This window comes from Staurois parvus, unplaced genomic scaffold (genome assembly GCF_062004578.1).
Source record: "Staurois parvus isolate SC_StPar_1 unplaced genomic scaffold, SC_StPar_1.0 ptg000029l, whole genome shotgun sequence".
NCBI classification, from domain to species: Eukaryota; Metazoa; Chordata; class Amphibia; order Anura; family Ranidae; genus Staurois; species Staurois parvus.
In genome coordinates this window covers 5,437,161-5,449,363 of record NW_028317825.1, presented here as the reverse complement: position 1 = coordinate 5,449,363, position 12,203 = coordinate 5,437,161, and the positions used below count along the sequence as shown (strand labels likewise).

General features: G+C 42.4%; 1 protein-coding gene across 3 annotated transcripts in view; it reads left to right on the top strand.

Moving 5' to 3' along the window:
• Nucleotides 1–12,203, top strand: part of POM121 (POM121 transmembrane nucleoporin) — a 30,020-nt gene that overhangs the window by 7,821 nt on the left and 9,996 nt on the right. For all 3 annotated transcript variants that reach the window (XM_089657440.1, XM_089657450.1, XM_089657432.1), the window contains exons 4-9: nucleotides 5,933–6,013; nucleotides 7,397–7,568; nucleotides 8,122–8,210; nucleotides 8,720–8,784; nucleotides 8,867–8,979; nucleotides 9,760–9,862. In XM_089657440.1, the coding sequence (XP_089513566.1) occupies nucleotides 5,933–6,013; nucleotides 7,397–7,568; nucleotides 8,122–8,210; nucleotides 8,720–8,784; nucleotides 8,867–8,979; nucleotides 9,760–9,862 (623 nt within the window). The remainder of the gene's footprint in view (nucleotides 1–5,932; nucleotides 6,014–7,396; nucleotides 7,569–8,121; nucleotides 8,211–8,719; nucleotides 8,785–8,866; nucleotides 8,980–9,759; nucleotides 9,863–12,203) is intronic.

The following is a 12,203-nucleotide window of genomic DNA, read 5'->3' as shown; positions in this document are numbered from 1 at the left end:
TAATCTCATGTCATAGAAAGTGTACTTTGATTACGATGGAAGATAGCAGTATGGTACTAAATGGGCTATTGGATAGATCCCCTTCAGCTACCTCCTCCACAATTTCCACTGACGCCAACTCAAAAACAAAACTGTTCCAAGATCTTCTGACCCAACATGCCTTGGTGGATGCCTGGAGGGAGCTTAACCCTAGAGCTCGAGATTACACATGATTATTCAGCACCCCACAATTGTCCTACACGCATAGATCACTTTTTAATCTCTCAAACATTCATTCCTGACATTCTTAATGTTAAAAATTTTATCTACATCATGGTCTGATCATTCGCCACTTTAACTTGTGCCTCAACGATTCTGTTATCCTTCAATGAAACAGCCAATAACATCCGTGACTCCATCTCTACTTATTTTGCTGACAATACTGAATCAGCATCCTGTCCCACGATTTTGTGGGAAGCCCACAAAGCCACACTTAGGGGGAAACTTGTACAACTTGCATCTCTTAAGAAGGAAAGAAACTTATAGCAACCTTATCCTCCCACCTTACACAGTTGGAAGCTCAATTTAACGCCGCCTGCTTTCCCTCTTTACATAAAGTTAGACACCACTAGGGTGGAACTGAACCTTCTGGGTAACTGGGCAGAAAAACCAATTAGATGGTCTCAGCGCAAATATAACGCATGTGCCAATAAGCCAGATTCGATGTTAGCTAACCTCCTTTAAGGCCCATATACAAGATACCAAACCAATCTTGTTACATCTGCCCAAGAAAAAACACTGCCAACCTTTCCAAAATTGTGGAAACTTTTACGTCAGTTTGGTCCACATTATACCAACCTTCACAGCCATTTCGAGGGGACTTGGCGGATGATCTACTTCAAGATATCTAACTTCCTAGTCTTTCCCAATCTGTCAGACGCAATGAAGGCTGATCATAATGACCCTTGAAGTCCTTGCTGCAATCAAATCACTAAAAACGCAAAAAAAACCTCCTTGACCTGATGGCTTCTCGGCACTGTATTATAAGAGATTCTCTGACATCCTAGCCCCTCATTTGAACAACTTATTTAATCGCTTACATTCTCATTCTGACATACACCTGTCAAAGGTGGCCCAAATAGTCATGATACCCAAACCTGGAATGGATTCTCAAGAACTTTTGACCCATTTCCCTGTTGAATGTCAATATTAAAATTCTTGCTAAAATTCTTGCCACTAGAATAAATATATTTTTACACAACCTCATTCATAAAGATCAAGTAGGCTTTGTCCTCTTTCGGCAGGCCCCTAATACCCGCAGAGTGATTCATCTAATTCACCTGATCCATCAGAACCAAATTCCTGGTATGGTCCTTGGCTTGCATATACATAAGGCACTCTACTCCTTTTTCCTGGGATACATGTACTATGTCTTGGACAAGTGGGGTTTTCCTGCCACTTTTACATCCTGGCTGTACCACAGATTCTCTGCCACGGTTCACTACCTCTCTCGACAAGCTCTTTTCCACTCTATAGGGACATGGCAGGGATGTCCTGTCTCCTACAGTATCTTACGGAGGTGAGTACACCCCTCACGTTTTATAAATATTTTATTATTTTTTCATGTGACAGCACTGAAGAAATTACACTTTGCTACAATTTTAAAGTAGTGAGTGTACAGCTTGTATACCAGTGTAAATTTGCTGTCTCCTATAAAAAAAAAAAAAAAAAAAAAAACCTCAACACTCAGCCATTAATGTCTAAACTGCTGGCAACAAAAGTGAATACATCCCTAAGTGAAATTGTCCAAATTAGGCCCAAGTAACCATTTTCCCTCCCTGGTGTCATGTGAGTCATTAGTGTTACTAGGTCTCAGGTGTGAATGGGGAGCAGGTGTTAAATTTGGTGTTATTGCTCTCTCATACTGGTCACTGGAAGTTCAACATGGCACCTCATGGCAAAGAACTGAGGATCTGAAAAAAGAATTGTTGCTCTACATAAAGATGGCCTAGGCCGGGTGTCGGCAACCCGCGGCTCCGGAGCCGCATGCGGCTCTTTTTCACCTTTCCTGCGGCTCTGGAGCACACTGCCCACCAGGTGACAGGCAATAGGGTCGGCAAGCCGCGGCTCTTTTAATGCAGCTCTTCTGTGTGCCGGGCGCCCGCTGGCAAACATTGGCTGTCAGGATGTAGGCGGGGCAGCGTGACGAACTCCTCTCCTCTCACAGTCCGCCCTGAAGACCAGAACGGCGCGGGAACACAGCGAGAGGAACGCGCGGAGCAAAGGTAAGTGAATTGACACAATATGGGGAATGAATTACTATATGGGGGATGAATTACTATATGGGGGATGAATTACTATATGGGGGATGTATTTTCAGTTTTAAAAATGTTTCTCTCAAAATAAATTTCAATCGTGGTTTTGGCGAGATTTGGCTCAGTTGAAAAAAAAGGTTGCCCACCACTGACCTAAGGCTATGATTGTGATTATGACGATACACTGTGGCCCTGATTAACCCTTTGCTTACTGGGCCCTTAAACCCCCTTCATGACCAGAGCGCTTTTTGCAATATATGCAGTGTCGGATTTGTTTTAAATGTTGCAATGGTTTTGTGGCTCCCAGTCTTTTTTTCCCTCTCGGAAACGGGTCCAAGTGGCTCTTTATGTCTTAAAGGTTGCAGACCCCTGGCCTAGGCTATAAGAATATTGCCAAGACCCTGAAACTGAGCTGCAGCATGGTGGCCAAGACCATACAACGGTTTAATTCAGAACAGGCCTCGCCATAGTCGACCAAAGAAGTTGAGCGCATGTGCTCAGTGTGATATCCAGAGGTTGTCTTTGGGAAATATATGTAGGAGTACTGCCAGCATTACGGCAGAGGTTGAAGGGGTGGGGGGTCAGCCTGTCAGTGCTCAGACCATATGCCGCACACTGCATCAAATTGGTCCGCATGGTTGTCGTTCTAGAAGGTTAGCCTCTTCTAAAGATGCACAAGAGAGCCCACAAACAGGTTACTGAAGACAAGCAGACTAAGGACATGGATTACTGTAACCATGTCCTGTGGTCTGATGAGACCAAGATAAACTTATTTGATTCAGATGGTGTCAAGTGTGTGTGGCGGCAACTATGTGAGGAGTAAAAAGAGAAGTGTGTCTTGCCTACAGTCAAGCATGGTGGTGGGAGTGTCGTGGTCTGGGGCTGCATGAGTGCTGCCATCACAGGGGAGCTACAGTTCATTGAGGGAACCATGAATGCCAACCTGTACTGTGACATACTGAAGCAGCATAATCCCCTCCCTTCAGAGACTGGGCCACAGGGCAGTATTCCAACATAACCCCGAACACCCCTCCAAGATGACCACTGCCTTGGTAAAGGTGATGGACTGGCCAAGCATGTCTCCAGACCTAAACCCTATGGGGAATCCTCAAACGGAAAGTGGAGGAGCGCAGGGTCTCAAACATCCACCAGCTCCGTGATGTTGTCATGGAGGAGTGGAAGAGGACTCCAGTAGCAACCTGTGAAGCTCTGGTGAACTCCATGCCCAAGTGGGTTAAGGCAGTGCTGGAAAATAATGGTGGCCCCACAAAATATTGACACTTTGGAACCAATTTGGACATTTTCACTTAGGAGTGTACTTATTTTTGTTGCCAGTGGTTTAGACCTTAATGGCTGTGTTGAGTTATTTTGAGGGGATAGCAAATTTACACTGTTATACAAGCTGTACACTCACTACTTTACATTGTAGCAAAGTGTCATTTCTTCAGTGTTGTCACATGAAAAGATATAATAAAATATTTACAAAAATGTGAGGGGTGTACTCACTTCTGTGAGATACTGTATACTTTGTTCTAGCCTTGGAACCTTCATTGCACCTTATTAGATCTAACCCAGATATTAAAGGGATTACAGTTGACCAACAGTCCTTTAAAGTTGGCTCCTTTGCAAATGATATGCTTCTAACTCTTAACTCAACCTCATACCATGCTTCCTATCCTCTTTTCAACTCGCACACTTTTCTAATTTCTCTGGTTTGATGGTGAACAAAGACAAATCCTCTGCTCTTAACATCTCCCTTCCTTTGGCAGAGATCACCTTATTGGAACAAAGCTATAATTTTACCTGGCCTAACACTCACCTAAACTATCTAGGGATCCGCTCTGCCTCACCAGATTCTATTACACGCACTACGAAGCTAATTACATTCAACCTTCTTGTTCCCTCAAAGCTCTGCTTGTGCCCTGGTCCTACCATCTTTTCATGGATAGGTCGAATCAATGCTGTAAAAATGACAATTCTTCCAAAGCTATATCTTTCGTACCCTTCCTGTTTCTATCCCCGCTTATGCTCTTAAGTCATTCCAGAACTATGTTCTGAGATTTATTTGGAATAACGAGACCTTGGGTTTCCAAACATACAATGCTCATACAGAGGAAACAAGGGGGCTTGGGCATTCCTAATTTTTCTAAGTACTATGCAGGGGCTCAAACTGCATCTCTGACCTCTATATATACCATACAGCAAGCCCCTCTATGGGTCACTTTGGAGGCTTTATTTTGCTTCCTGGTTTCTCCTTGTTCACTTTTGTGGCTCCCTCCAAAAGCTAGTCCCACAACAAAACAATCAGCCCCTTAATGTCCCACTTTTTACGAGTCTGAGAATCTACAAAATATTCCAGTGGCCTGATCTCCTACCCCCCCCCTTCTTCCCCCCCCCCCCCCCCGCTTTCTCAGGCCTGGAGTCCCCCAGCACCTTCCATTGGTGGACCTCCCAGAAACTCCACTGTGTCCACTTGTTCCTCATTGGTCGCTCTACTTTACACCTGGGTGGAAATTAGGGCTAAATACCAGGACCCCCCCATACTGCACTTTTTAGATTTCTACAGATTAAACACTGGTTGTCCTCAGTGCTCGCTGACAAAATCCCGACGTCCCAGTTGTCGGTTTGAACATAATTGTCATTGGATGCCCTTTCCCCCCAAACATATATCCACTCTCTACTCGCAGTTGAATACCCTTCAAAACCCCAGTAATCACACTTGCGTTTCCAGGTGGGAAAAGGATTTTAAACGCACCAGAGATGGGGGCTGCTGGTCACAAATTTGGACTACACGGACTTCTTGCTCTATTAATGTTCTCACTATTGAATCAGCCTTTAAAACTATCATGAGATGATACCTGGTCCCATCCCCCTTTGCACACATTCATCCCTCCACTCACAGTACCTGTTTCAGGGGATGCTCTAATCCAGGAGAGGTCCTCCATGTGTGGTGGACATGCCCTATGTGTGTCTTGGTCTGGACAAAAGTCCTTACTCTTACAATTATTGACCTGTCCCTTCCCAAAAGACCCGTGGCATGTCCTGTTACATCAGAAACCACTAGGCGTCACTAAATACAAATTTAAACTGGCTTCTTATGTACTACTGGTGTCAAACCATAGCAAAAGCTTGGAAACCGTTCACACCCTTTTACAGAAGTCAGCTAACGCTTGTATTTCTTTTTCATTTAATTAAGTTTTCAAACATCCATTTAGATACACGAGAATCCTTTAAAGATGGACCCCATGGATCAAACCTGCCCATCCTACTATATCAATAGCACACTGCTATAAACAGACCCAGAGCCCAGGCTCTAGTACCTTTTTGATGTCTCCTCCCACTTCTCACCATAAGCTTTGTTTTGGTTAGTTTTTGTATATGATGTACAACCACCTTGGTTTGTAAGATATTGATCTTGTGTATCTATTTGTAAACATGACAGCGGTTACAATGTATACCTGCAAAGATTTTCTATAAAAATGTATTGAAAGGAAAACCAATATCCCCTCCGTTGTTGAGGCACAACAATTTAACAACTTATAGCAAAACATCAGTGTAAGAATTTGTTTCAGGTGTGTTTTAGGCAATGTTCAATAATTAAAATTTCCTTGTCCATATTTTTAATTCACACCCTTTAGGAGGCAAGCCAGCAGTGGAAGTCGAGACTCCTCATTTGAGTATCCTTTACCAAATGGAACTTTGCCTTCATGTGTCTCAAAGTGAGTGGAAATAGACCTTTATGCTTTAAAGCGTTCAGACAAAAAATATTTAGCGATTTGTTTAGTGTAGAAATTCTTCCAGGTACTGTAGAGCCGAATACTGGCAGCCTGCCAGCCTATTTGTAAACCTACAGCAATTGTTTAGCCAGCCATAGATGGATAGATTCCTGGCTGGGTTCAGCAGGGGCCAGATGAGATTCAATCCATCTATGGGTAGTCTGATTTATACCAAAATCGATCCAATGATCACTTTGGTTGCAGCCAGCCTGTTTGATTTTTAGCATGTGTATACTGTGCGGCTATAGCTGCTCATCGTAATCCTGTACTGGCAGGACCACAATAGTTTTGCAGGAGGCATTCCCCCATCAACACTGACTGTTGATGTGGGAACTGTTCATCGATCCATTTAAGGTTGCTTTTGAGGTTCTTTGATAATGAAGTGCTTCACAGTAAAATTGGCTAGTGAGGTCTTAAAAAATGTTCTACCTGTTTAAGAATATGCAATGCCACAGTCTAGGGATATGTGCACTTTAAGAGACTTCTTCCTTTCGATGCCCACAATCTGAATTGATCAGGCTTCTGATCAATTAATTATAGCGGATGCCATTTGTTTTTCTGCTGCAATGGCTGTGAATGAAATGGCTAGTATCTGCATTGCATAAACAAGCCTTTCATTTTTGAAACTGGTGTAAATCATACTATAACTATGTACCCATGAGCCACAAGGTACTCTTGAAGTAGGTTACATGCTACTGCACTGATGCTGCACAGAGGCTGTAAGAAATTAAACCTCCAACTCCAATGAATTGTTTTTAAAATCTCTGGTTGACTTAGACAGTGTAGCATTTTATTTAAATGCCTCGAGTGAGGTTTGCAGAAGAAGCTGGTACAAGAACCTTGAAAGCCTAGGTTGGTGAACAAAGCTGACATTAGTTGGTGTATGATGTGTCTTGGCACTGCTCAGAAGCGGAGTTGTGAATATGCAGAATTGCCTCACCGGCATATATAGAGGAACAGTGTCCGCATTAAAGTCCAGTAACTTGCATTTGGGAAGAGGAGAAAGGACACTGCTCTGACTGCCCATGTAATTGTGTATATGGGGGATGGCCTCAACCGCCACGCCGGCCACTCCCTCTGATGCCTTTCACCCTGCCCAGTGGGGCTTGATCACCTCTGGCAAAACATGTCAGAGGGCGTGGCCAGCGTAATGGCTGAGTCTGTCCCCCATACACAGGAGTACAGTTTCTCCTTTTCCCAATGCTGACTTAAGTGATATACTGCTTTTGAAAAGGACTGTTCCTATTTTGTGTCTTTGATGAATGGTTTCGTGTCTGGTTAATGTATAAAATGGATGTTTGTATTGATTTATTGTGCTCTTATCAGGCCAGACAGCTTAAAAAGAGGACTTAATTCACAAGTTCTGGAAGACACCGTCAACAAAAGATCCCGTACCTCCTCGATGAGTTCATTGAGTAGTTCTGCAATTAATGGACTTGCAATGTCTTCTCACAATGCGATCACCAGCTCCTACAGTTCTAGCAAAGTCATCCTGCAGGTATTGAATCATCAAATGTTTGGAATGAAATGCATGTTATCAAACTGGCAAGAAGCGTCTGACACTTATCCTAGGTTGATATCAGTTGCATTAGACAAGGTTTACTAACCTGACGAGGCTTTTCCATATAATATAATATTGTTGTGAACGGTCATTGAATTTGTATTGGCCCTCTAAGTGTTAGATTACCAGGGAAAACTTGGGACACTACTAGGACTTGATCACCTAGTCCGTACATTGCCTTCTAGTCTGCGTTTTCTGCTTGAGATAACTCAGTACTGGTGTAGAATTGCACAAATTTTTCTAAATGTTGGACACATCAGACATCCTTTACCCCAATAAAGTAGAAAAGGCATTACAATAAAAATTAAAAGCACTTGGTGTTGGGTACTTAGAAGCTTTAGCATGTTGGAAATTCAGATTGCCAAAAATCTGCCTATGCATAGCCAGCTTTGGGGGGGGCAGGTTTGGAAAACTGTAAACTACACAAAAATGTACAAAGTGTAATTGTTTAACTTTTTTTTGTGGTTTTTTTTCTGTTTTTGCCTGGTAGAAAAGAAAGCGAACACAAAATGTGTCTGCAGTTTCAAGTTCACCCTCATCCAGGAGCCAGACACCAGATCTGTCAGCTAAAAAAGCAAGGTAATGCTGTTTTTGAGACACAACTTAATTTTACAAGTGGGTACACCTAAGAAGCAGTGTCTATACCATATTTTGAAAAGTGTCTTGGCATGCACAGCGTATCTATTTTCCGGTCATCTACAAGTTAATGGAAACCTTCCTTAAAGGTGAAGGGAGGGGGGTTGTTACAGAAGAAATACTTTAAAGAATACGGCCACATCTTCTATGCCTAAATATCAAGTTGTCTAACGTTCTTTTCTGCTTGATACAGAAGTGAATGTAGATTATTTCAATCAATAACCATAGAATAAGAGTAACTTAGTTCAGAAATTGCTAAACAATTTAGAGCCTGCTCTACCCTGCTTTTATGTAATGGGTGGAATGTACCTATTGGTATACTAGAGACTATACTATATTAGTAGAATTGTATACACTGTACTTTTCTGTTGGATACAACGTATACTAAAATTCATTGGCTGTTGCTTTTTCACCTAGCCAAACTTAATGGCATCATTAAACTTGTCTTACAGAGAAGAATCACATGATGTTAGTCCATCAACGTCTGTGCAACAAGACAAAGACCAGGCTGGAAAATGTAAGTCATGTGGACATTGCTGTGTTATTCAAATAGGGCTTGAGTGTGAAAAACTGATCTTTTATTTTGACCCTCTTTGCAGTTGGTGATACTCCTCCTTCCAAATCTGTAAACTCCAGTGAAAATGGTAGTGGTGGGGCCCGAAGAAAAAAAGTGTTGCTGGTCTACTCAGGACGTAGTGATCAGTACCCACTGGTAAATATTAATATTAAGTGAATGAAGCAGAGCTGTGCCCCATACATGTCCAGAGGGCTGCTATATGGTTTAAACTGACCATACACTAGTAGAATTTCATTAAAATGAGACCTTTCTAAGACATTTGTACCATTTTCTAATGAATAGTGTAGTCAAATCGGTGTTCATTTTTGACCGTAGTGACAAGAAAATTCGGTGGGGCGGGGGCAGGTTATCTCCAACGGTAAGGGTGTGTTTTTTTTTGTTTTTTTTTTCATTTTTGGTAAAGTCCACTCAATCCAAAATCAAATGACATTTTTGAGATTTTCAAACATTGGTCATTAAATGTCCAGAGAATTTTCTTACAGATGTTTGTTCGAAAATCTAGTGTTTGGCCAGCTTTAGTTTTTGTAAATTGTGCCATTAATAAGATGGCATCTCAGTGGTTATAAAGGTTTTTTTTTTGTGTTTTTTCCTTGGCTGTAAAGGCAGGATTTTTTTTTCTTGCCTTAATGCATTAAGAGGGAAAAATCTTCTGCATGCAGCTACACTGCACTTCCCATTTAACAGAATGTGGAAGCATTGTGTTAATCTGCACTTACACACTCTAGCAGGATCTCAAGCCATGGAACCTATGGCTTTTAGCACCAAAGCTCAGAGCTGCTGGCAGGCTGTGCAGCATGCTGTGCTACAGACATGTATTTAGTGTAGAGCACAGTGGGCTGTGCACTGAGCAAACACAAACTGTGTTGGGGTAGTAGGGCCCTAAAGTGTTCACTAATTCTGTTGCGTTTCTCATAGCCTCCTCCACCTCTGGTTGGATACAGTGTCACATCAAAAGACTTTGACTCTGAAAAGAAGGCTTCTCTACAAAGGTTGAACAAGGCACTGGAAGATGCAGCTGGTAAGAAGTTGGTTATGATTCATAAAGTTGTACCATGGTAAAGTGGTGTTCAGATGTCTTTAAAAACCTTTGCATTAACAGGGCTTCATATAATGTGGGCTGCTATTCCTTGGCTGAAAATACCATTGGATTGGCTCTTATGCTATTCTCTATTTCCTTTCCTGAGTTGCTGACCTTGAATAAAGGGCACCTTAGTTGCTGCATACTTATTACAGTGACTGGCTGCCCTCATGATAAAATGGCTTCAATATTTTGGTACAAATGTATGGGTAGAGGGTTCAGATTTTTACTGGCTGTAATTTCTCATGTGTCATGCATTAAACAGTTCAGCAATTTTTGCTTTAATGGAGGGGTTAAAGCCAAACTACACATGAACTACTGTGTGTTTTAATGCAAGGTTAGTTTAAGCCATGTAAATTGTAATATTCACCTATCAGCCATAACATAGTGACCACTGATGGGTAACGTGAATTGGGTAGCAAGTGAACATGTTGCTTTTGAGGCTAATATGTTGAAAACAAGAAAAAAAAAAGGGGCAAGCGTAAAGATTTGTGCAACTTTGACAAGGGTCAAATGTAATAACTAGATGACTGGGTCAGAGCATCTCCAAACTGCTCTTGTGGGATGTTCCCAAGCTTCAGTGGTCATGACCATCCAAAAGTGGTCCAAAGAATCATCGGCGACTGGGTCTTGGGTGACCAGGGCTCATTGATGCACATGGGGATGGAAGGCTGGGCCAGGGAGTCTGAACTAATAGAGCTACTGTAGCTCAAATTGCTAAAAAATAATGTTGGTTCTGGTGTCAGAAAACAGTGCATCGCAGTGTTTTTATATGGTTCTTTGCAGCTGTAGACTGGTCAGTGGCCATGCTGACCTGTTTCCACAGCCAAAAGCATGCATAATGGGCTCATGAGCATCAGAACTGGACTACATACAAGAAAAATTGTAATGTAGCGCTAGAAATGAATCTGGTACCAGTGCTAAAATTTAAACTAACAAAATTCATAACCTAGTAAACTTCCATACTGTCTTCCAAGAGGCAAGGAAACAATAGTCAAAACATATACTGTCCTTCAAAAAGTAAGAGGCATCTGTATTCTATGCGTGAAGGTAAAGCAGCCCCCCTAATACTTACCTGATCCCCATTCCGATCCAGCAATGTGCACCAGAGCCTTGGCTCTCTGATACTCTCCATCCTTGGCTGAGATAGCAGTGGGAACCATTGGCTCCTGCTGTTGCCGATCACAGCCAGTAAGCCAATGAGGAGGGCCGAGGCCAAACCACAGCTCTGTGTGTTAATACACACACACAGCAGCTCAGGAGCGAGCTTTCTTGAGTGCCCCCATAGCAAGCTGCTTGATCTGGGGGCAGGAGGGAGGGGCCATGAGGACCCCAGAAGAGGATCAGTGCTGCTCTGTGCAAAACCATTGCACAGAATAGATGAGCATAATGTGGTTTTTTTAAAGGCAAAAAAAAAATAATTTAAGACCAGAAAGTATTGTACACCAGCCACAGCTTCCACATCAATTTTTTGGGATAAGATCCAGCTTCAAACCAGCTAAACTCATACAGAGCGCAGGGAGGTGACGGCAACAAAACATTTTATTGATAAAATATCCGCTTGCACATAAAATTGGAAATGTCCAAGTAATCAGTCATCGCCTTTCATGGAATATGCAGCAGTATATAGGCAGGTCAAGGGAGAGATCCAGGAAAAGCCTAGAGGTGTACAGTCTCAGAACAGTCTCTAGTGATTAGCTAATTTCTGGGCTTTTCTGCCCCTTTGGTAATTATGAAGGGAGGTTATTAAGGCTCTAAAAGGCAGAATGGCTGCAATTAAAGCAAAAATGTAAGTATGCTGGCCTACTAACCACTAACAGCTAGTTAACATAACTGACAAACTACTATGTTTGTACACATCTCTCACAAATGCTTACAATGAATACATTTCTTGCAAACCACTACCTAAAAATCACATTGAATACATTTAAATGCAATCTGTATGTGACTTTGATACACATATGCCTGCAAGTTCTTCCAATGGTTTTTTAAAGGAAGGAAGGAGTTCTTCACTGGTATTCTTCTGGAAGCTAAACTGGAACTGCAGTGGTGGATGGGAAATCTTTTTTTAACCGCCTCTGCGCCGGTCTATAGCAGAAATACTGGTACAGGGCGGCACGGGTGCGCAATATCACGTGTGTGTGTATACATGTGATTTTGCAGCTCTGCTGCCTTGGCTGTCAATCACCAGATTCCTGCCGGTGATTCCCACCGGCACCTGGCAATCTGAGTATTGCTAATGGGGGAGAGTTGTGTATAAACACAGATCTCTCCCGTCAGC